At 37.1% G+C, this 22,549-nt stretch overlaps 1 protein-coding gene across 1 annotated transcript in view; it reads left to right on the top strand.

The window, feature by feature from the left end:
• The window catches only part of LOC139312547 (vomeronasal type-2 receptor 26-like), a gene marked incomplete at its 3' end in the record, with an annotated part of 40,860 nt that extends 19,092 nt beyond the window's left edge, over nt 1-21,768 (top strand). Inside the window, exons 5-9 of the mRNA XM_070937426.1 lie at nt 396-412; nt 14,620-14,911; nt 18,840-19,058; nt 19,924-20,053; nt 20,912-21,768. Coding sequence (XP_070793527.1) covers nt 396-412; nt 14,620-14,911; nt 18,840-19,058; nt 19,924-20,053; nt 20,912-21,768 — 1,515 coding nt within the window. The remainder of the gene's footprint in view (nt 1-395; nt 413-14,619; nt 14,912-18,839; nt 19,059-19,923; nt 20,054-20,911) is intronic.
• Between the last annotated feature and the right edge of the window lie 781 nt (nt 21,769-22,549).

The raw sequence follows: 22,549 nt of genomic DNA, 5'->3' as shown, positions 1-22,549 counted from the left end.
CCTAAATTGAAAAATAATCAACTGAGTCAGAAATCATGGCAGTCCTTTGGTGAAAAATCTGCTTTGCATGTAACACATTTGAGATCTGATTTGTGTCATTCCACAAAGTTGTATCCTCATGGTTATTTCTTTTAGAAATTCTATTGCCCCATCACAACCCTTCCTCTGCAGGCTGAGATTCCAGTTCCAATCTCCCACATCCATGGGTGTGTCAGGAATGCCCAGGCCTGATTACCTCAGCACTTTTCTTGATTTCTGATAGACATTGGCAATCTATTTCTTTAGAAGAGAATCTGAACATAAAAGTAGGAATAACGAAGGGAAATAGGAATGGGGAAAGAATGAATGCAGTTTATTGCTTAGCTCATCCCAAGTATTTCTCTTTTCTCTTTCAGAAGGTGCCCTTTGCCAGGTGTGGCATGAAGAGGTGCCATGCAGGAGAGAGGAGAAGAGTTCCAGAGGGAAAGCAGGTTTGCTGCTACCATTGTGATGCTTGTCCAGAAGGGACCTTTTCTAATCAGACAGGTAGACAAGACTTCAAATGTTAATCTTCCAGGATCAAAGAAGAGATTCATTAAGTCATCTTTTGTTATTGTTGTCATTTTTTGTCCTCAGCAGTTCCATTCAGGATAGCTTTAGGGCAGAATTTATGAATGTCCAACTAGGATTTCCACTCCTACTCTATCTTCAAATGGTAGTACAGTGGTTTAATGCACCCTGTTATTAACACAGCTGCCTGCAATTACTGCAGGTTCGAATCTTACCAGGCTCAAGGTTGACTCAGCCTTCCATCCTTTCTAAGGTAGGTTAAATGAGGACCCAGTTTGTGGGGGCAATAAGCTGACTTTGTATAAATATACAAAAGTATGAAGGCTATTGCTTAACGCATTGTAAGCCGCCCTGAGTCTCCGGAGAAGGGCGGCATATAAATCAAATTTAAAAAAAAAATTGCAAGAACCTCCTTCCAATCTTTCCTGAGGAAGTGGGGTGTGTGGTCCAAGCTTTAATTTTTATTATTCAAAATATGCTCCTTCTGTCAGCACTATCAACCTATGAGAAAACAGACCTGCCAGGGAAAGAGGACATTCATCTATCTATGTCTCTTTGATAGAGCAGGAGAGAGCAAAAAGTTTGAATGAACAGATTTAAGATACAAAGCAGAGAGGTTAAGGCAGGGATAATGTACTCACGAACAAAACAGCAACATTTCTAGATAACAGATCTATTGGTCTTCTGTGGGTTCCATTACAAAGTGAGGGAGAAAACAGGCAGGAATCTCAAACTAAAAGCCACATTACTCATGGAGGTGCACAATGAATGGATAGCTGGAACTGAATGAATCCTTGTCTCTAGCTAAACAGGATCATCACAAATGAATGATGGTTTGCTCTTTATGATGGCCCATAAATTGCACAGTGGGTTCTTTCATTATTCCCTTTGTGGGTAGGTCAACAGCAGAAACAGATTTATGTGGGAGGGATAATATGCATGGCAGTTGCTCAAGAAATCCTTAGACAAAAATTTTTGATTTCAGATGCAGCTCACTGTGAACCCTGCCCAGAAGACCAATTTCCCAACAAGAACAAGGACCAATGCATTGCCAAGAAGATTCATTTCCTTGCCTATCAAGACACCCTGGGATACATTTTAGTTTTTCTTGTTCTTTTCCTCTCTGTGATCACTTCTGCAGTCCTGGTGATTTTCTATAAACATCATGACACACCAATTGTAAAGGCCAACAACCGAGATCTCACCTACATCCTGCTGGTCTCCCTCCTGCTCTGCTTCCTCTGCTCCTTCCTCTTCATTGGCCGACCAGGGAAGATCACCTGTTTCTTTCAACAATCTGCCTTTGCCATTCTCTTTTCCCTGGCAGTTTCCTCTGTGTTGGCAAAAACCGTCATGGTGGTTCTGGCCTTCATGGCCACCAAGCCTGGAAACAGGTCAAGGAAACTCTTAGGAAAACCACTGACCTACTCCATTGTCTTAGGCTGTCCCCTGATCCAAGCAGTCCTTTGTGCCACCTGGCTGGGAACCTCTCCCCCATTTCTTAACTTGGACTTCCACTCCTTGTTTGGAGAGACCATCTTGGAATGTAAGCAAGGCTCAGCTGTAATGTTTTACGGTGTCCTCTCTTACCTAGGACTTTTGGCCCTTGTCAGTTTCACAGTGGCATTTCTAGCTAGGAAATTGCCTGATAGTTTTAATGAAGCCAAGTTCATTACTTTTAGCATGTTGGTCTTTTGCAGTGTTTGGATCTCCTTCCTCCCTACCTACATGAGTACCAAAGGGAAGTCCATGGTGGCTGTGGAGATTTTCTCCATTTTGGCCTCTGGAGCTGCTCTCTTGGCTTGTATCTTTTTTCCTAAATGCTACATTATTCTTCTGAGGCCAGATCTGAATTGCAGAGAAAATATAGTAAGAAACAAGAATTTCTAACTAATTCAAGGATTGGCCTCATTTTTATTTGTCTTTGTGGCATGTTTAGAATGTGATAAGATTTCTAATAAATGATAACATGAAGGAGGAATTTGTCCATAAAAGCATTCCTTATGAAGTTCTGCAACTGCTTACAATATTCCGGTGGTCAGTTTTTTGTTTTTCATGTTTTCAAAGTGTCCTTAGTGAGGTCCAGTGCTCTGTATGGAAGGAAAACATATTGTCAAAGATGCGTTTATTATTTTGGATATTTCTAAGTTTATATGGCAAAGGAAAAAATCCAAAATTAGATACAAACTACTGCAAGATGGTAAGGAAAAAGGGGGTTTGGGTTTACCAGACCTGAAATTGTATTTTGAATCATGTTGTCTGGCCTGGTTAAAAGAGTGGGTGAACCTCCAGAATAAGAGGTTACTTGAATTAGAGGGCCACGAATTTGGATGGCACCGGTATTTATGGTATGATAAAGTTCAAGTTCATGTTGATTTTAATAATCATTTTGCTAGACGTGCCATACTAAGAGTTTGGAATAAATATAAAACAAGGTCCTATACGAAGTTTCCTCTTTGGGTGTTCCCCCAAGAAGCTTTTTTAAGAAAAGAAATGGTGGCGAAGGCAGACCGCTGGACGTATCGTAAAATATTATCCTTCAACTCAGGTGAACCTACATTAAAGTTTAGGGAAGAACTTGAATTAAAAGGTTATTTTTGCCATTGGTTTACATATCAAGAACTGAAAGAATGGTTTAAATCAAATAAAAAGTGTTGTGGGTTTGATTTTGCTTTGAATGAATTGGAAATCTTACTGTGTGGTAGTGATATTATTGCTAAGATTTATAAAATATTATTGAAATTGAATTTGGAATGTGAACATGTAAAACATTGTATGATTCAATGGGCAAGGAATTTTGGATATAATGTGATGCCTGAACAATGGGAAAATATGTGGATGAAAGGTTTAAAATGAACTATAATTTAAAAGAATTTTTTATAAGATGATGTATCGCTGGCATTTAAATTATCCAGAATGTATAAAGGTATTTCAAATGAATGTTAGAAGTGTAAAAGCAAAGAAGGAACTTTTTACCATTTATGGTGGACATGTGATAAAGCAAAGCAATTTTAGAGTAAGATTCATATTATAATACAGAATATTCTTCAAAGGAAAATAAAAAGGAAACTAGAAACTTTTCTTTTGGGTTTATGGAAGAGGACTTGTAGAAAAAACTTGGAACTTGGATCTTATAAATGTTGGCAGCACCAAGATTATTATACACACAAAAGTGGAAGAACACTTAGATTCCCACAATGGATGAGTGGCTAGAGAAGCTGATGAAGTTTGCAGAAATAGCTAAATTGACCATTTTGGTTAAAGGAAAGAATATAAGTTCTTTTGTTTCCACATGGAGACCGCTTCTGAACTTTGTGCCCGAAGTGGGAAAAAAATGAATTTGATTTTGGGTCTTACTGATTATATTGATATGTTTTTATAGAAATGGCTAGCTTATATTATTAGGGAAAAACAAAAACTTGTAGTTTGATGTTAATGCTTTTTTTTTACTTCAACAGAGGGAGTCGGAAGTCATTTTTTCTTCTTTTCTTTTCCCCAATTTCTCCTCACTTTTCTCTCCCTATTTCCCCCTCACACACACTGTGTCTTCCTATTTACTTTTGCATTTTGCATTTTATCTTATAACCTAATAAAAAAATGTTAAACTGGAAGAAAAATGTGTTTATTATTTCAAGGAGAAAAATTTCTTATTTTGTTCCTTATTTTATGTAGTTTATTTTTAAGGTAGTGTTTTAAAGGATTGGGGTCAATTTATACATATATGGCTGTTTCCTTAGATGTTTGAGGCTTTATAGAACTTCCCTATCACTACTCAATTGTTTTTGAAATAGCAGAGTTTAAATCCCCCCACCCATCCAGATCTGCAGTACTGCCTCATCAATGTTGGGCAGTATTTCCCTGAGAGGAATGAGCAAAGAATGTCATAATTGTATGGAGTACATTAGTCATCTCTTATGACATTTCATTTCATGGACTTCTGTGGTAAACTACACTGTTCCATGAGATCTGTGTGCACAGAAGGTCTCCACAGGAATCATTCTATCCATGCCCAACATCACAATCAAATTTCTTTAATGAGGACAAGTTCCCAGTAACGTCATTCAAGGTATGACAAGGTATGACAGTCATCAAAGTCAGGAGGCACCTACAAATCACAGAGTCCTGTAACATGTAGTCATTTAATCCTGGGTAGTGCACAATTGGTATGTTGATGATAACATCTCCATTTCCATCAGAAGGCCTCTTATGTGGGAAATGGAAACAATGGAGGAATGTGTGCAAATTGTCCCATAAAATAGTAAACTCAAATTCTTTGGCTTTCCAAAAGCTTTATCAAAATTTCTATGGCAACGTAACTGACATACTTTTATATTAAGAGAATATTTCTCTGTTGAAGATTGTAACAATAGAAGAGCGGCAACATAATCGATATTTTGTTAATTATGAATATGTATAATTACACCATCTATTTCATATGCATAAATCATCTTCTCCTTCTTTCTCAAATGTATGAATATGAGTGCAAACTTTGCTCTTCAAGAGTTCCTTCCACTATTCTCTGGAGAAAATGTATCCTGGGCATACTCTTAATAAGCAATATTGCTGTGAGACTTGATTATTCATTTTTGGTCCTGCATTTGAAGCCTGAAGGTTTAAGCAGTTGTAACAGCTACATAAACATGAGAGATAGTCCACCATAACAAAGACAGGGAAAAAACCTACAACCAATACGTTAGTAATGACTCCTTCCTCCTCACAACAAAAAACAATAGATAGCATGATGGGGAAAGAAAAAGAAAAAGAAAAACTGGAAATGGCACCTAATATAATACAAGATATGTTTCAAAAGATCCAGGAAACACTGTTTCAAACACAAGAAAAAATAGCTGAAAATCAGGAAGAAATGAGAACGTTCCATGCAGAGATCAGAAATGAATTAGGAGAAGTTAAGGAAGATATCAAGACCATGAAGGATAAAATTGGGGGCATTCAAAATTCTATAGCAGAAAATGAACAGAGAATTAGGAAAACGGAAACAAAAATAGATCACGTGGAATTAAAAGTAGAAGCAATGGAACAAAAAACCCTACAACTAAACAAAGAAATGTCAGATTCCTTGGCCATGCTCGAAATGGAAAAGGCCTCATACTTCTTGCATTTTCAAAATGTTCCAGAAGAAAAAAATGAGGATTTAGAAGGAAAGATGGTGGAGATTATTGCAGGAATGATACAAAAAGAGCCAGAAGAAATAAAAGGACAATTGGAAGAAACTTACCATGTACAAACAAATTATATAAGAAGACAGAGATTGGCGAGAGAAGTCCATGTTAATTTTTTTAAAAAATCAATCCGAGATGAAGCCTATAAGAAATCTAGAGAAGAAACGGTGATCTATAATGAAAAAGAAATTATAATTTTAAAACAGATACCCCGAAGAGTAAGAAATCTATGACAACAATATCAGTTTTTAACACAACTATTGATCAAATACAAGATAATGTATAGATGGCTGCCAATAGAGGGGATCTTAATTACATGGGAAGACAAAAAATATAAAATAGACACTCTAGAAAAGGCAAAAGAATTTCATAACACACATTTTAGACTAGAAGTAGAACAGGAAAGCAAGGAGGAAACAGATAGTAAAAGTCAAGAAGAAGAACCAATAGAAACAAATGAAGAAAAAGAAATAAGACAGAGGCAAGAAAAAGAGAGAGAACAGAGAGAAGATGCAAAACCTAGGGAATGGATGGAAACAAGAAACACAAAAAAACAGATACAATAGGCAATGGATGAACAGATCAAACTCTTTTCGGTAAACATTAATGGCTTAAATGCCCCAAAGAAAAGGAATCAAATTTTCACAAAATTACGAAAATTAGAAGCAGATGTGATATGTCTGCAAGAAGTACACATTCAAAAAGATTATCAAAAAATCCTAGAAAACCCTAAATTAGGAAAACTATATTTATCTCTGGCCCCAAAAAAGAAAAAAGGAGTAGTGATTTACGTAAAAGAAAAAATACAATCTAAACTAGTCTATACCAATGAGCAAGGTAGAGTGGTGATGGTTGAATTAGAAATAGGAAAGAGGAAAATGTTAATTGTAGGGATTTATGCACCTAACCAAAAACTACAGGTTTTTTTTAAAGACCTACATATAAAATTAGCAGAATTAGAATATGATGATATTTGTGTAATAGGGGATTATAATGCAATAGTAAATGCAAAGAAAGACTACAAAATGGGGGGGGGGGAAACAAAAGAAAAAAGAAATACTTCCAAAAGAATTCTTTACTATGGCTGAAAAACTAAACTTGGCAGACATATGGAGGGAAACACATGAAGAGGCCCAATACACCTTTTACTCCCATCCGCATAACTCCTGGTCAAGACTGGACATGGCATGGATGACCCCAAATATCAAAATAGAAATAGAAAAAATTGAGATAGGCACAAACCAATGGGCAGACCACAATCCACTATTCATAAACTGGAAAGGGGAAAGAAGACGTAAGAGATGGACAATGAACCAAAGATTATGTAAAGAAAAAGAATTTAATTTGATGTTAGAAAAGGAAGTAAAAATATTCTTTCAGATAAATAAAATAGAGGAAACCTCTTTACAAAACACATGGGATACTTTAAAAGCTTATATAAGGGGCCTAGTAATAGCATATAGGAGGAAAAAGAATAAAGAGAAGAAAAAACAATTAGATAATTTAGAGAAAGACCTAAAACAAATAGTAAAAAAACTCCAGGAAAAGCCCCAGAACAAAACAATAAGAGAAGAATGGGAAATGATTAAGCATAAATTGAATTTGATAAACCAAATAGAACTAGCCCAAAAAATAAAAATGGCGAAACAAAACTATTTCGAACACGCAAATAAAACGGGCAGATGGCTAGCCTATAAACTGAAAAAAGAACAGAAAAAAAGAATGATATACCAATTGAAAGATGATAAAGGAGAAATTCAACATAGTAAAGAGGCCAAAAAAGAAATTATTAAGAAATTTTATGCGAATCTATATAATCAGGGGAAAATAGAGGAAGATAAAATAAAACAGTACATAGGGAAATCAGGAATGCCAAAAATCACAGAAGAACAAAGAATTACTCTCAATAGGCCAATAACCAAAGTAGAACTAGATGAAGTACTGAAAAAGCAAAAAAACAATAAAACACTGGGACCCGACGGGCTACCGGTAGAAATATATAAATATATATATTTATAAATATATATATATTTATATAGAAATATATAAAACAATGCAAGAAGTGCATTGGGAGAGAATATGTTGCGATTATATAATGAAGCTATGGAGAAAGCCAAAATACCAAATTCATGGACAGAAGCCATAATAACAATCATTCCAAAAGAAGACACAGATCTCCAGTTAATACAAAACTATAGACCTATTTCATTATTGAATGCCAACTACAAAATATTTGCAGCAATCTTGGCAGAAAGGATTAAATTAGTATTAAATACATATATACACCCAGACCAAAATGGATTTCTGCCGGGACACCAAATAAAGAACAACATGAGAATAATACTTAATGCTTTGGAATATTATGAATCACACCCGGAGAAGTAGGCAGCGTTGGTTTTTCTTGACGCCCAAAAGGCCTTCGATAATCAACATTGGAAATTTATGATTGAACAACTACAAAATATGCAAATTGGGGAAAAATTTGGGAAAATTATAGCAGAAATCTATACCAAGCAATCAGCAAGGATAATTATGAATGATGACATAACAGACAAATTTAATATAACAAAAGGAGTCAGACAAGGCTGTCCACTTTCCCCCTTACTATATATTCTATCATTGGAAATCCTGTTGAAAAAAATTAGAGAAGACCAAGGAATTGAAGGTTTAAGGATTAATAGAGAAGAATACAAAGTTCAAGCCTTTGCTGATGACTTAGTGTTTTTGACAGAAAATCCTATGGAATCCATACCTAATTTGTTCCAAAAAATAGAAGAATTTGGAGAAGTGGCTGGACTAAAAATCAATAAAAGTAAATCGAAGCTAATTGTTAAAAACCTTACGGAAATTCAAACAAAAGATTTGATAGATAATATACAAATTCAAACAACAAAAAAAATAAAATATCTAGGAATCTGCTTATCTACAAGAACATCAGCAATTAAAGAAAACAATTATGATAAATTACTAGAACAAACAAAGAAAGACTTAGAAAAATGGGAAAATTTACACATTTCATTCCTAGGAAGAATTTCGGCCATCAAAATGACTATATTACCTAAATGTTTATATTTGTTCCAGGTCACCCCAATTAAAATAGATAAACCGTTTTTTGAAAAGCTGAATAAAATAACATCTAAATTTATTTGGCAAGGGAAAAGGCCACGAATAAAATTTAAACTGCTTCAGGACACAAAAGATAGAGGAGGAGCTGCACTCCCTGACTGGGAGATATACTACCAAGCAGCAGTACTATCGTGGGTCAAAGATTGGATAGAATTAAAGGACTCTAGAACTTTAACAATTGAGGGACATGAACTTCAAACTGGCTGGCACTCCTTTATGTGGGATGAGAAATACAAAACACATTCATATTTTAAAACACATACAATAAGGAACTCACTATTACAAATTTGGCTTAAAATTAAAAAACAACATTATATGAAGATACCAAATTGGCTAGCACCGGCGGAATCAATTAGACACCCAAATTTAACAGATAAGACAAAAATAATTAGATATAAAGATATAATTGACTATCAAGGCAAACTAAAGAAAAAACAACAATTGGAGACAGATTTACACAGAGGAATAGACTGGTGGACTTACACTCAAATACAATCCAAATATAGAGAACATATAAAAACATATGAAATTTACAATCAAAAACAAGAAATAGATAAAATTATATTAGATTCAGAAAATAAATTAATTAGTAGAATTTATAAATTTCTCCTACGCTATAAATTGGAAGAAGAGACAGTCAAAGAAACGATGATCAAGTGGGCTCAAAATATTAAACATACAATACCTTTGGAAAAATGGGAAAAGTTCTGGCAGCTAAACCTAAAGTTAACGAAAGCAACGGCGTACAAGGAAAATCAACTGAAAATGTTTTATCGGTGGCATATGTCTCCAACCAGATTGGCAAAAATACAACCTAAAAATAGCCCAATTTGTTGGAAGTGCAAAAAGGCACAAGGGACTTTCTATCATTTATGGTGGACGTGCCCGGCAGCAAAGAAATTTTGGTCTAACATCAAAAAATGGTTGGAACAAATAACAAAAACACAGATTGAAAAAGAACCAGAAACATTTTTATTAGGAATATTTAACAAATCATACCCTAAGGATATCAAATATCTTACAATTCACATATTAACTGCTGCAAGAATAACCTACGCAAGAAATTGGAAACAAGAAAAAATACCAAGTGAAAGAGAAGTAATAGGGAAAATTTTAGAATGCACTGAAATGGATAGGTTAACCAAAGAATTACAAGAAAAAGAAGAATCAGACTATTATAAAATATGGAATAATTGGTATAATTGGTTAAAAATTAGAAATATACAAAAAATATAGGGGATATATTACCGATTGATATATATATATATATATATATATATATATATATATATATATATATATATATATATATATATATATATATATATATATATATATATATAAAATAAAAATATTATTAGATTAAAGAGAGGTGAAGGAATATATTATAAGTAGAATTGTAGAACGTCACTCTGAAAAAATGCTTAAGAAGAAATTACTCTTTTTGTGTATATGTTGTATAAATGTTTGTTGTGTATACGTTACATATGTCTTTTTTAATATTTATATTCAATAAAAACTATTAAAAAATAAATAAATAAGCGGCCTCCCAATTTAAAACCCCTAGCTATACAATTAAAAAACTAACCCATGAAACCTATTCAGGCCAGGCCGGCTTGCTGAAATAAAAACGTCTTCAGGGCCTTATGGAAAGTGCTGAAGATGTAAATGAAGATGTTCTGCCTCCATTTTCTACCACTCTTGCCTCCATCATCTCTGTTGCTCTGGTGGACATTCAGACTCTCCACAGTTCAATTCTATTCTGTTTAACAAACTGAAGGTGTAGGAGGAGTGACAGAACCTGGGCATGGAGTCAAAAGAGGAATCAGCCTAAACTCTCTATGTAGCCATAAATGGACTAAATCAAATCCCTCTTGAATTCTATTGACCCTTATCTAATACCAAGATAGTACTAACCATTACTTTTTTGGCTTTCTATGCCTAAGCTCAACTAGTACTAAATCAGCCTAATTGGAACTTCATGGGTGGTCTCAATGTTTTGCACGTGACACAACATTTACAAAGACTTTTCTTGAGGTAGCCACCATACTGCTCCTTGAGCAGAAACTAATAGTCCACAAAAAATCCATATTGTACAAGAATCCTAAGAAGGACAGTGAACTGTCATGCAGAATCAAAGATGAAAATTTCCACTTCTGGGAGGCCCAATCATCCACACCTGCTTGGTCTTAATATAATCTTGCAATTCTGAAAATGCTTTCCTGGTCTTCATGTTAAAGCAGAATAACAGAGTTGGAAGGGACCTGGGAGGTCTTCTAGTCCGACCTCCTGCTGAAGCAGGAGACCCCATACCATGTTAGATAAATGGTTGTCCAGTCCCTTCTTAAATGTCTCCAGTGCTGGAGCACCCACAATTTCTGGAGCCAATTAATCCACTGATTAATTGTTCTCACTGCCAGGAAATTTATCCTTTGTTCTAGTTGAATCACTCCTTGATAAGGTTCCATCCATGACTTCTTGTCCTGCCTTCAGGTGCTTTGGAGAATAGGTTGACCCCCTTTTCTCTGTGACAGTGCCTCAAATTTTTAAGCCTCCTATTATGTCAACCCTAGTCCTTCTCTCTTAGACTAGACATAAAACAGTTCATTGTAGGTTTCAGCCTCCCACTGTCTAATCTTCTTTCTTGCTTTTCTCTCCACTTTCTCAACATCTTTTTTATATTGTAGCGACCAAAACTGGATGCAATATTTCAACTCTGATCTTCCCAAGGTATTATAAAGTGCTAGTAACACGTCACATGATCTTGATTCTATCCCTCTGTTAATGCAGCCTAGGATTTAAGCCATGACTGTTCCTCCCCATCCAACAGACAGCTTTTTTAAGAAGTATGCACATAGTCCATCAGATCCAATAGATAGGGGTGGTTTTAGATTGCGTAGTGCCTTTTCAACGTTGTCTTCTGTAAAATCAATATGTATAAGATCACCATAATTGTTGTAATTGTCTGTAGTACGGCTGGGAAATATTCGGTATGTGTTGTTGCTGTTTACAAAGACTGAGCCAAAGAACGTGTTAAAGAGATTGGCTTAAATGGTTTCGTCAATACAATCTTCATTGTTTGGTCCTTTTAGGGGTGGGATAGATCTCGAGTCTTTAAGTTTGCTGTTTACAAAATTATAGACGGCACGGGTAGATTTTGTGCATAGAAGGTTTTCTTGCTTGATGCGATAATTGGTGCATTCAGTCTTTATTTGTTGGCATAAGTTTTTGTAGTGGTTTTTACAAGTTTTATATTGAAAGGGGAACAGTTGGAAAGGATTATAGCCACTGCAGCAAAGCGAATATGGCAGGGATGTTAGAGAGTATAAAACAGTCCTTGATATCTATGGAAACGTTTTCCTCCTTTCTCACAAAGTCATCCAAGTTTGGCCAAGGGAAATCCTTTGGAAATAATCCAACCCAATGAAATTTGGGAGTTTCTGCCCTAAAATCAAAGGTGGGTTTCAGCAGGTTCTTCTTTTTTTTTTTTGACAAAGTTTTATTTTAGATTAAAAATAAAAAAAAATAAGAAAAAAAGCACAACAACAATAACATAAAAATATCATCCTTACAAACGATTATAGACAGCATCTCAATCGGTTAAAATCATTCCGTGCTTACAATTCTCCAAATCTCCTCATATAGCAATTATTCTTTACTTAAACTAAAAATACATATTTAAACATTTCATATATGCTATCTCATCTCCATACTTTTTTATCAAACCATTGATAAAATATCTCCCATATCAAATAGTATTGTTTATCTTCCTGTTCTCTTATTTCAAATGTCAACCTACTCATTTCAGCACAGTCCAACTTTTTCATAATAATTTCTTCATCGGTAATTATCTTCTCTCCTTTCCAGTTTTTGGCAAATACAATTGTGGCCTCTGTTAAAATGTTCACAATTAAGTATCGTAATTCTTTATTAAATGTCTCTGGTAAAATTCCTAATAAAAATATTTCTGGTTTAAAGTCAATATGTCTCTTTGTCAGTTTTTCGAACCACGTATGTATTTTAGTCCAAAATCTCCTTGCTTCCACGCATGTCCACCACATATGGTAATACGATCCTGGAGTTTGATGACACTTCCAACATTTCTCCTATTTATTCTTAAACATCCTGGCTATTCTCGTTGGGGGTAGATGCCACCTGTAAAACAACTTATACAAATTCTCTTTATATGCTGTTGACATTGTCATTTTATAATTACGTGACCACAATTTTTGCCATTTCTCTAAATCAATACTATAACCAAAATTTTTCCCCATGCTATCATTGTTTCTTTAACTTGTTCTTCTTCCAGTTTTGCTTCAAGTAAATATCCATATAGCTTTTTAATTATATGGTCATCTGAACCCATTAATATCTTGTCTAAACCAGTCGAAACACTATAAATACCTTCTTGTTTAAAGTCTTCTCGATATCTGGAAAGTATTTGCATGTATGAAAACCAATATATCTTAATTCCCTGATCTTCTAAGTTTTGTTTCAATTAAGTTCACCCTTTTCATCCAATAATTCATATATCTAACAATTTGTTCCCCTTCAAATACCACTGGATAAGAAAAAGCTTCAATTGTAGATACCCAGACTGGAATCTTCAGATAATGGTATTTTTTTATCTTCTCCCATGTCAAAAACAAAGCTTCACGTATCTGGTGCCTTCTAAAATACACCTGAATTTTAGTTCCTTTATACCATAAGAAAGCATGCCATCCCATCAGCAAATCATGTCCCTCCAAATTTAATAATCTATTATTTTTCAATGTCACCCATTCTTTAATCCACATTAAACAAACTGCTTGATAGTATAAATCAAAATCTGGTAATCCAAAACCACCCCTCATCTTAGCATCTTGTAACAGTTTGAGTTTTATCCTTGCCTTCTTTCCCTGCCAAACATATTTCAAAACCATTTTATTTAAATCTGTAAAAAATTCCTTACCCAGCTTTACAGGAATTGTCTGAAAAAGATACAAAATTCTAGGTAAAATATTCATCTTAATAGTTGCAATTCTACCAATCAAAGATAGCTGCAAGTTTCCCCATTTCCCCAAATCCTGTCCTATCTGTTGCTTAAGCTTATTATAATTATTTTTTTAAGAGAACTACATCTTGCTGTTAATTGAATCCCCAAGTATTTTACCTTATTTGTGATCTGCATCTTGGAGATCTCCCTCAATTCTTCTTTTTGCTTTTTTAACATATTTTTAGTCATTATCTTCGTCTTCTCTTTATTAATTTTCAAACCAGCAACCTCCCCAAATTCACCTATTTTTTCTATCAATTTATTTATTGATATTAATGGTTCTTCAACTATAAAAACCAGGTCATCAACAAAGGCTTGTAATTTATATTCTTCCTTTCTAATTTTCATTCCTTTTATCTCTTTTTCAAAGGTGGGTTTCAGCAGGTTCTGATCAGTTCTGGAAAACCCGTAGTGGAATTTTGAGGACTTTGGAGAACCAATAGTAAAAATTCTGACTTGCCCTGCCACCATCTATTCTCTGCCTCCCAAGTCCCAGCTGTTCGGGAGGAAATGGGGATTTTGTAATAACCTTCCCCTGGATTGGGGATGGAATGGAGATTTTACAATATCCTTCCCCTGCCATGCCCACCAAGCCACACCCACAGAACCAGTAGTAAAAAAAATTTTTAAACCCACGACTGCCTCAAATATCCCCCCAAACAGTGAAGCAAATTCTACAGCCATGCAGAAGGTTTCCTCTAATGTTCTCCAAACTTTCTCTCACTACAGATTCACCATAGGTAATTACCAGCAGTTCCTTGCATTCATGTTTGCTGTCTCTGAGGTCAATAAGGATTTTCTTCTGCTCCCCAACATCACCCTTGGCTTCCACATCTATGGCCATTTCCAAAGGGAGATACATATTTCCTTGAACAGCCTCTCCATACTCTCCTCACGAGGCCAAATGGTTCCAGGTTACAAATGTCACCTGCAGGACACTTTGCTCTCTGTCATTGGTGGTCTCAGTGCCAAATCCTCAAGGCTGATGGCCTCCATCTTCAGCATCTTTAAGGTCCCACAGGTAAGAGAGCTCTCTTGGATACAGTATGGAACAGACAAAGATCAAAAGCACACACAGAAGCCAAAGATGAAACTAAAAGAAGGGGGGTTTGTTTGGGAGGGGGGTGATAATCATGAGTTTGTAACTCTTTGATAATTCTTTATTAAAGGGTAGCCATTATTTTAGTGACATTTGTTCTCTGTATCAGGTTGTTGGTTTCTTCTCTTTTATTCTGACGTACCACAACCAATAAAAATGGCTAAGAGAGGAAGAAGTTGAAGCTTGCCAGTCAAAGTGGGTCAGTCTGACTGAAGGGCTATCAACCACACAATGGTTACTACTAAAGTCAACATAAAGCATTTACTTTGTCTTTGAAAAAAGAATCATTTTTTCTACAGCTCGGTGTTGGCTTTGAGTTCTCTCAGAGAGAGAGAAGAGTTTATCCTTCCTTCTTCCGGATTAATCCCAAGGAATCTCCTCAGTATGAGGGTTTAGTCCAACTGCTTCTGTATTTCCACTGGAACTGGGTTGGGCTTTTTGCCCCTGAAGATGACATTGGAGAACATTTCATTTCAACTCTGACGCCAATGCTCCAGGAGAAGGAGATCTGCCTGGCCTTCACTCTAATGCTGGAATTGGGTAATTTTGAAATAAGTAAGAAGAAGTTAATTCTCAATTTCCTCACGTGGTCTAAAGCAGAAGTGTTTATCATATTTGGAGAATTAATTGTTAGTGCCATTGTAATAGACACAATATATCATTTTGAACATACCAAAAAGGTATCATTGAGGAAAGTTTGTATCTTCACTTCCCAATGGAAAATTGGCTTGAAAGAATCTGAATACACATTGCGTTACATAAAGCTTTTTCATGGGGCCTTGCATTTCAGGGACCACTCCGGGGATGTCTCTGAATTCAGCCACTTCCTCCTGTCTTTAGACCCCTTGAACCCCCAAGGAGATGTCTTTCTCCCTCCATGGTGGGAATATGTCTTTGGCTGCAAGATCCATAAATCAGGAAAGATCCCTCCAAAGGGGAAAAAACAATGTACAGGAAAGGAGAATCTGCAGAATGTGCCCAATTACACTTTTGAAAAAAGAATGACAGGAGAAAGTTACAATATCTACAATGCCATTTATGCCCTGGCACACACTTTGCATGCAATGTATGGATCCAGAATTCAACCGACCATAATGAGGCTTGGAAAGAGGATCTCAAATGTCCAGTCATGGCAGGTAATTTCTATGGCTTTTGACTCAGTCCACAGATACTTAAATTGGAAGCTCCCCATATGAATTTCTTCAGTTTAGTTTAGTTTAGTTTACTTTATTATCATTGTGTCTTGTACAATTTAATTAAATGCTATCTTCAGTGTACATATATATATATATATATATATATATATATATATATATATATATATATATATATATATAAACACACATCCTTCACATTCCATACAATTGAATTGAAAACTCCTGATATTGCATTAATATTACACTGTACGGTAGAATTTAATATAGTTACTGCTCTGGGATAGAAGCTGTTTTTCAGCCTGTTTGTCCTTGTGTCAGACTGCGGTACTGTCTGAAAATTAAATGAATTTCCAAACTGCCAATCTTTAAGGAAATCTTTCTTTAATTGAGCTCAGCCACCGGATCATGACTCCGCGCGGACAAGACTCACCTTTTGCCTCCCAATCCCTCCCTTTCTGACCCCCAAGACTCTGCTTCTCAGTGGCTGTCTTCCAAGTCATTCTTCAGACTTCTTTTCCCTGTCATTTCTCAGGAATGTGTCCCTTCCCCTGATCTCCACGACAACCGAGCTTCAAAGGGATTTTGCAGGCAAAAGTTTCAGAGTTTATCTTTCGCTGTCCTCTATGCCAGTGTTGCAATGCTGACACCTTGTTTTTATTGTCCTGTACCATCTGCCAGATAGTAATAGTTCAAAAAAAGGGTGCCCAGGATGAGATGGATCCTTAAGAATGTTTTGACCTTCAGCGGGAGCTATGGAGCTCTTCCAAAGAGGGCAACCAATGATCCTCTGGGCCAAGATCTTAATAACCCTCATACATTTAATTAGGTACTGATTCAATGTATGCATGCTCCCATACCAATTCATCTAGGACCCTGCCCCTTTTTTTAGTTTACCTTTTGTTGTGCTACTCAGCTTCCTGTGTGGAAACAGCTTCTGATTAACAATGGATGGAAACTAACAAAGGAGAGAAGCAACCTAGAACTAAGGAGAGACTTCATAAGGAGCGGTTTACCTTTAGAAGTCGTGGGTGCCCCATTGCTGGAGTCATTGAAGAAGAGACAGGATAGCCCCTTGTCTAAAACTGTAGAGGGTCTGTTGCTATTGTCCCTTTCAATACTGTTGAAAGGAAATAATAATAATAATAATAATAATAATAATAATAATAATAATAATAATAATAATAATAATAATAATTGACGTTTCAATACCTGGTGATGCACGGATTGAAGATAAGCAGCAAGAAAAAATCACAAAGTACCGGGACTTGCAAATTGAAGTTGACAGACTGTGGAAAAATAAATCATGTGTTGTCCCGATTGTAATTGGAGCCCTTGGAGCAATACCCAAAGGGCTACCCCGCTATTTAGAAATTCTAAATTTGCCGGACTTGAACATTTTGACTCTACAAAAAACCACCTTACTCGGAATGGCTTACATCCTCCGACGATACCTTAACAGTTCCTAGGTCCTTGGTTAGGGCTCGACCTGCTGAGCTATTAACCAGCCTCAAAGGCTCTGATTCTCACTAAAGATTAAATAATAATAATAATAATAATAATAATAATAATAATAATAATAATAATAATAATAGGTAGAATTAGTGGGAAAAAATAGTAGAGTCAGTAAAATCGGTTTGACTTGCTGTTTTACTTCTATAAGAATTGCTTTGCTAAGAATTGGAATTGCCTCTGCCATTTGCTTCTACCAGTGATTTAACTCCTGGTATCTTGGGGGGTTTTTTAATAACTCGGTGCCTGGTATGTATCTCAAACAAGAAGCGGGGTATGTCATGGTTTGGCAGGGTTACATGGGGCCAATGGCTGTGTTGCTAAGCCCCCAGCCCCCCTGTTGCTTGCTGCACCGCCAATGCAGGGCTACAAGGAAGGCATGGGCCAGGGGGCCAGAACTGGGTAATAAGCTGATGTCTCTGAAGGTATAAAAGGGCGCCATACTTTCCCCAAGGTGTGGCCTTCCTTACACGTATCTTCTCTGTATGTTCATGGAATGGTCTACCCAGCTCTTCTTTGTACAAATAAAGGCTGTTTCTTTTCCAAGCCTCTTCTTGGGTCTCTCTCTTTGGCATTCTGGTGACTCAAGTACATTTGGGGACCTTACACTCTGATTGTGTTTCTATGACAAGATTCAAGGTGTTCTGGTCTGAAGTTAATCAGAATTTTCTGCATCAAAGGCTAAAATATTGGACCTCTGTGACTAGTGAAGTGACCAACCAGGTCAGATGCTCCTTTCCACATGGCCCAGTAGATCAAACCTGGTTCCTGCATTCTGCTGCCTTTGAGAATGAGCTAGAGAAAACCAGTGGAATTTTCCATGGTTCTGATAGAAATTATTTATTCATTTCAAAGATTCATTTATCAGTTAACAAGACCTTGGGCCAAGTGCATGTAGGCAAGTATCACAAGAGGAAAATCCTAAAATCAAATTTGGATTGTGGAACTAAAATTCTTGTGTTTTGGTGAAATTGGAGTTGGAATTGGAGAGAAAATGTTTAGTTTCAGAGTTAAATATTTGGTGCTACACCTGATTCCTCAGATTGCCACCAAGAGATAGAAATAGCTTCTCAAATATAAATTCATCTTCTCAAGATGCCCTTGATGTGATGATAGAAGCCATGATGTCTCGTTTGTAGCTCTAGCACAAATACTCCAATTTCTGAAGTTCCCCTTTCTTTCAGATTCTTCCCTATTTGAGGAATGTGCAGTTCAACAACAGTGCTGGAGATGAAGTCTCCTTCTCAGAAGATAGACTGGGATCTGCTCGTTATGATCTTCTCAACTGGGTTCTCTTTCCCAATCGATCTTTTGTCCCCGTGAAAGTTGGGCAACTAAATCCCAAGGCTCCCCCAGGCCAAGATTTCACCATTAACTCTGATGGAATCGTCTGGGCCACAAAGGTGAGCTGCAAGGAAATGTTTTAAGTTCAGAGAAAGATTAATTCTCTTCCTGAGATGCAGAACATCTTCCTAACTTGAAAAATAATCAGTTGAATCAGAAATCATGGCAGTTATTTGGTGAGAAATCTGCTTTGCATGTAACACATTTGATGTCTGCTTTGTGTCATTCCACAAAGGGTTAGGCTTGGGAAACACTCCTGCTTGAAAAGCAGGATGAAAAAAACAGCAAGTAACAATGATTTCCATTGACCATTTCCACTCAGTTGTATCTTCATGGTTCTTTCTTTTAGAAATGCTCTCCTCCCATCATAAGTCTTCTTCTGCAGGCTGAGATTCCAGATCCAATCTCACACATCTCACACATGGGTGTGTCAGGAATGCCCCTGGCCTGATTATCCTAGGATTGTTCTTGATTTCTGATAGACAGTGGCAATCTCTTTCTTTAGAAAAGAATCTGAACATAGAAGTAGGAATAAGGAAGGGAAATAGGAATGGGGAAAAGAATGAATGCAGCAGGTGTTGTGACCTAAACTCATTTAGTCATTACAAGACACAAATTAGACTCAAACCTATTTTATTATAATAGCTGAGAATTACTTCATTCCCTCCTCCTGTTCCTCTGCCTCACTGCTGTCTGACTCTGGAGGTTCCGGAGTCTGCGCATCACTCCCAGATGGCCCTGGCCCCCTCTCTGCCTCCAATGCAGAGCCCGCATCTGGGTCTATCCCAGACTCCAGGACTGGCCCATGGTCCTCACCAGCCTTCTCACTGTCCGACTCTGCTGCTAGCTCCTCCGGCTTCTGGTGGACCACAACAGCAGGTTCATTGCTTAGGTCATTCCAAGTACTTTCCTTTTCTCTTTCAGAAGAAGCCCTTTGCCAGATGTGGCATGAAGAGGTGCCGTGCAGGAGAGAGGAGAAGAGTTCCAGAAGGCAAGCCGATTTGCTGCTACCAGTGTGACCCTTGTCCAGAAGGGACCATTTCTAACAAGACAGGTAGAGCAGACTTCAAATGTTCATCTTCCAGGATCAAAGAAGACATTATTTAAGTCATTTTTGTTTTTGTTATGATTTTTTATGAGATTGAAATGAAATCATATCTTTCAGGAAAACCTTTCAGTTTACAGCTCTAAACTGCCCTGGCCACTGAGGCCATTTTCCCCGATCCTCAGCAGTTCCATGCAGGATAGTTTTAGGGCAGAATTTAAGAAAGTCTAACTAGGATTTCCATTGCTACTCTAACCTCCAATTGGAAAAACTAACTTCCAATCTTTCCTGAGGAAGGGATGTGTGTGGACCAAGCTTTAATTTTTATTATTTATAATATGCTCCTTCCATCAGCACTATCCACCTCTGAGGAAATAGACCTGCCAGGGAAAGAGGACATTCATCTATCTATGTCTCTTTGATAGAACAGGAGGGAGCAAAAAACATCTGAATGAACAGATTTGAAGTAGAAAGCAGAGAGATTAAGGCAGGGATAATGTACACAGAAACAAAACACAGCATTTCTGGATAACAGATATATCACTCTTCTTTGTCTTCCATTCTAAAATGGTGGAAAAAACTGGCAGGAATCTCAAACTGAAAGCCTCATTACTCATGGAAGTGCACAATGAATGAATAGCTGGAACTGAACAAATCCTTTTCTCTGGCTAATCTATCCCCAGGATCATCATAAATGAAGAATGATTGGCCCTTTTTGATGCTCCATAAATTGTACAGGGAGTCCTTTCATCACTCCCTTTGTGGATAGGCCAAGAGCAGAAAGAGAAAGTCATATCACCTCTGTAGGAGGAATAATGCATATGGCAGATACCCTTGAAATTCTTAGCCAAACACTCTTGATTTCAGATGCAGCTCACTGTGAACCCTGCCCAGAAGACCAATATCCCAACAAGGACAAGGACCAATGCATTGCCAAGAAGATCCACTTCCTTGCCTATCAAGACACCCTGGGATACACCTTAGTTTTTCTTGCTCTTTTTCTCTCTGTGATCACTTCTGCAGTCCTAGTGATTTTCCATAAACATCATGACACACCAATTGTCAAGGCCAACAACCGAGATCTCACCTACATCCTCCTGGTCTCCCTCCTGCTCTGCTTCCTTTGCTCCTTCCTTTTCATTGGTCAACCTGGGAAGGTCACCTGTCTTATACGACAATCTGCCTTTGCCATTCTCTTTTCCCTGGCAGTTTCTGCTGTGTTGGCAAAAACTGTCATGGTAGTTCTTGCCTTCATGGCTACCAAACCAGGGAACAAGACAAGGAAACTCTTAGGAAAACCACTGACCAACTCCATTGTCATAGCCTGTCCCTTAATCCAAGCCCTTCTTTGTGCCGCCTGGCTGATAACCTCTCCTCCGTTTCCCAGCTGTGACTTTCACTCCTTGTTTAGAGAGATCATCTTGGAATGTAAGGAAGCCTCAGCTTTGATGTTTTACACTGTGCTTGCCTATCTAGGTTTTCTGGCCATCATCAGTTTCTCAGTGGCCTTTCTGGCTAGGAAATTGCCTGATAGTTTTAATGAAGCCAAGTTCATTACTTTTAGCATGCTGGTCTTTTGCAGTGTTTGGATCACCTTCCTCCCCACCTACCTGAGCACCAAAGGGAAGTCCATGGTGGCCGTGGAGATCTTCTCCATTTTGGCCTCTGGGGCTGCTCTCTTGGCTTGTATCTTTTTTCCCAAATGCTACATTATTCTACTGAGGCCCGATCTGAATTGTAGAGAAAGTATAATAAGAAACAAGAATTTCTAACTAATGCAAACATTGGCCTCATTTATATTTGTCTTTCAGACATATTTAGAATCTGATTAAAAAAAAAAAGTTGACAAGAGGCAGGAACTTGTTCAATAAAGAATTCCTTATCAAGTTCTACAACTGGTTACATGTCAGGTCTCATAGATCTCTATCGGGAAACTACCATTCTGGCGGGAGGGGGAGGCTTGTGTGAGATTCTTTGTGCAGGGTTTCATTTACTTTGCTTTGCTGTACCTTGTGGGAAATAGGGAGGGGGAAAGGAATGCGCTTTGAGCCATCTGCTTTATCTCACCACTAGAGAAAGTGAAATTGAAGCACCTGGGAGTTTACAGTTATCACCATCTCTACCTGAGGTTCTCAAAACATCTTCAGACTTTCGGATTGGCTCAATGTTGAACTGGACATTGGGAGGGGCTTTGCTTGTAGCAGTTTAGCCTAACGCTTTGAGTGGGAAACTTCAGTTCCTGCCTACATTTCCTTTGCTATCACTGTCTTTCAATAAAAGTTCCTTTTGAAACAATAATTGTTTCAAGAGTTCTGCTTTCTTGAGAAGACAGGCGAGGCAGGACCTTACATGACAATTTACCTGTGGTCAGCAACGATCCTCCAGTCTTTGTTTATCATGTTTTCAAAGTGTCCTCAGTGATGTCCAGAGCCCTGATTTGATGGGAAGCTTGTTCATAAAGATGCGTTTATTATTACAAGGAGAGAATTTTCTCATTTTATTCCT

This window comes from Pituophis catenifer, unplaced genomic scaffold (genome assembly GCF_029215685.1).
Source record: "Pituophis catenifer annectens isolate HBS135680 unplaced genomic scaffold, rPitCat1.0.hap2 SCAF_1, whole genome shotgun sequence".
NCBI lineage: Eukaryota > Metazoa > Chordata > Lepidosauria > Squamata > Colubridae > Pituophis > Pituophis catenifer.
The sequence above is the reverse complement of the archived record's forward strand: the minus strand, read 5'-3'. Positions and strand labels throughout refer to the sequence as shown.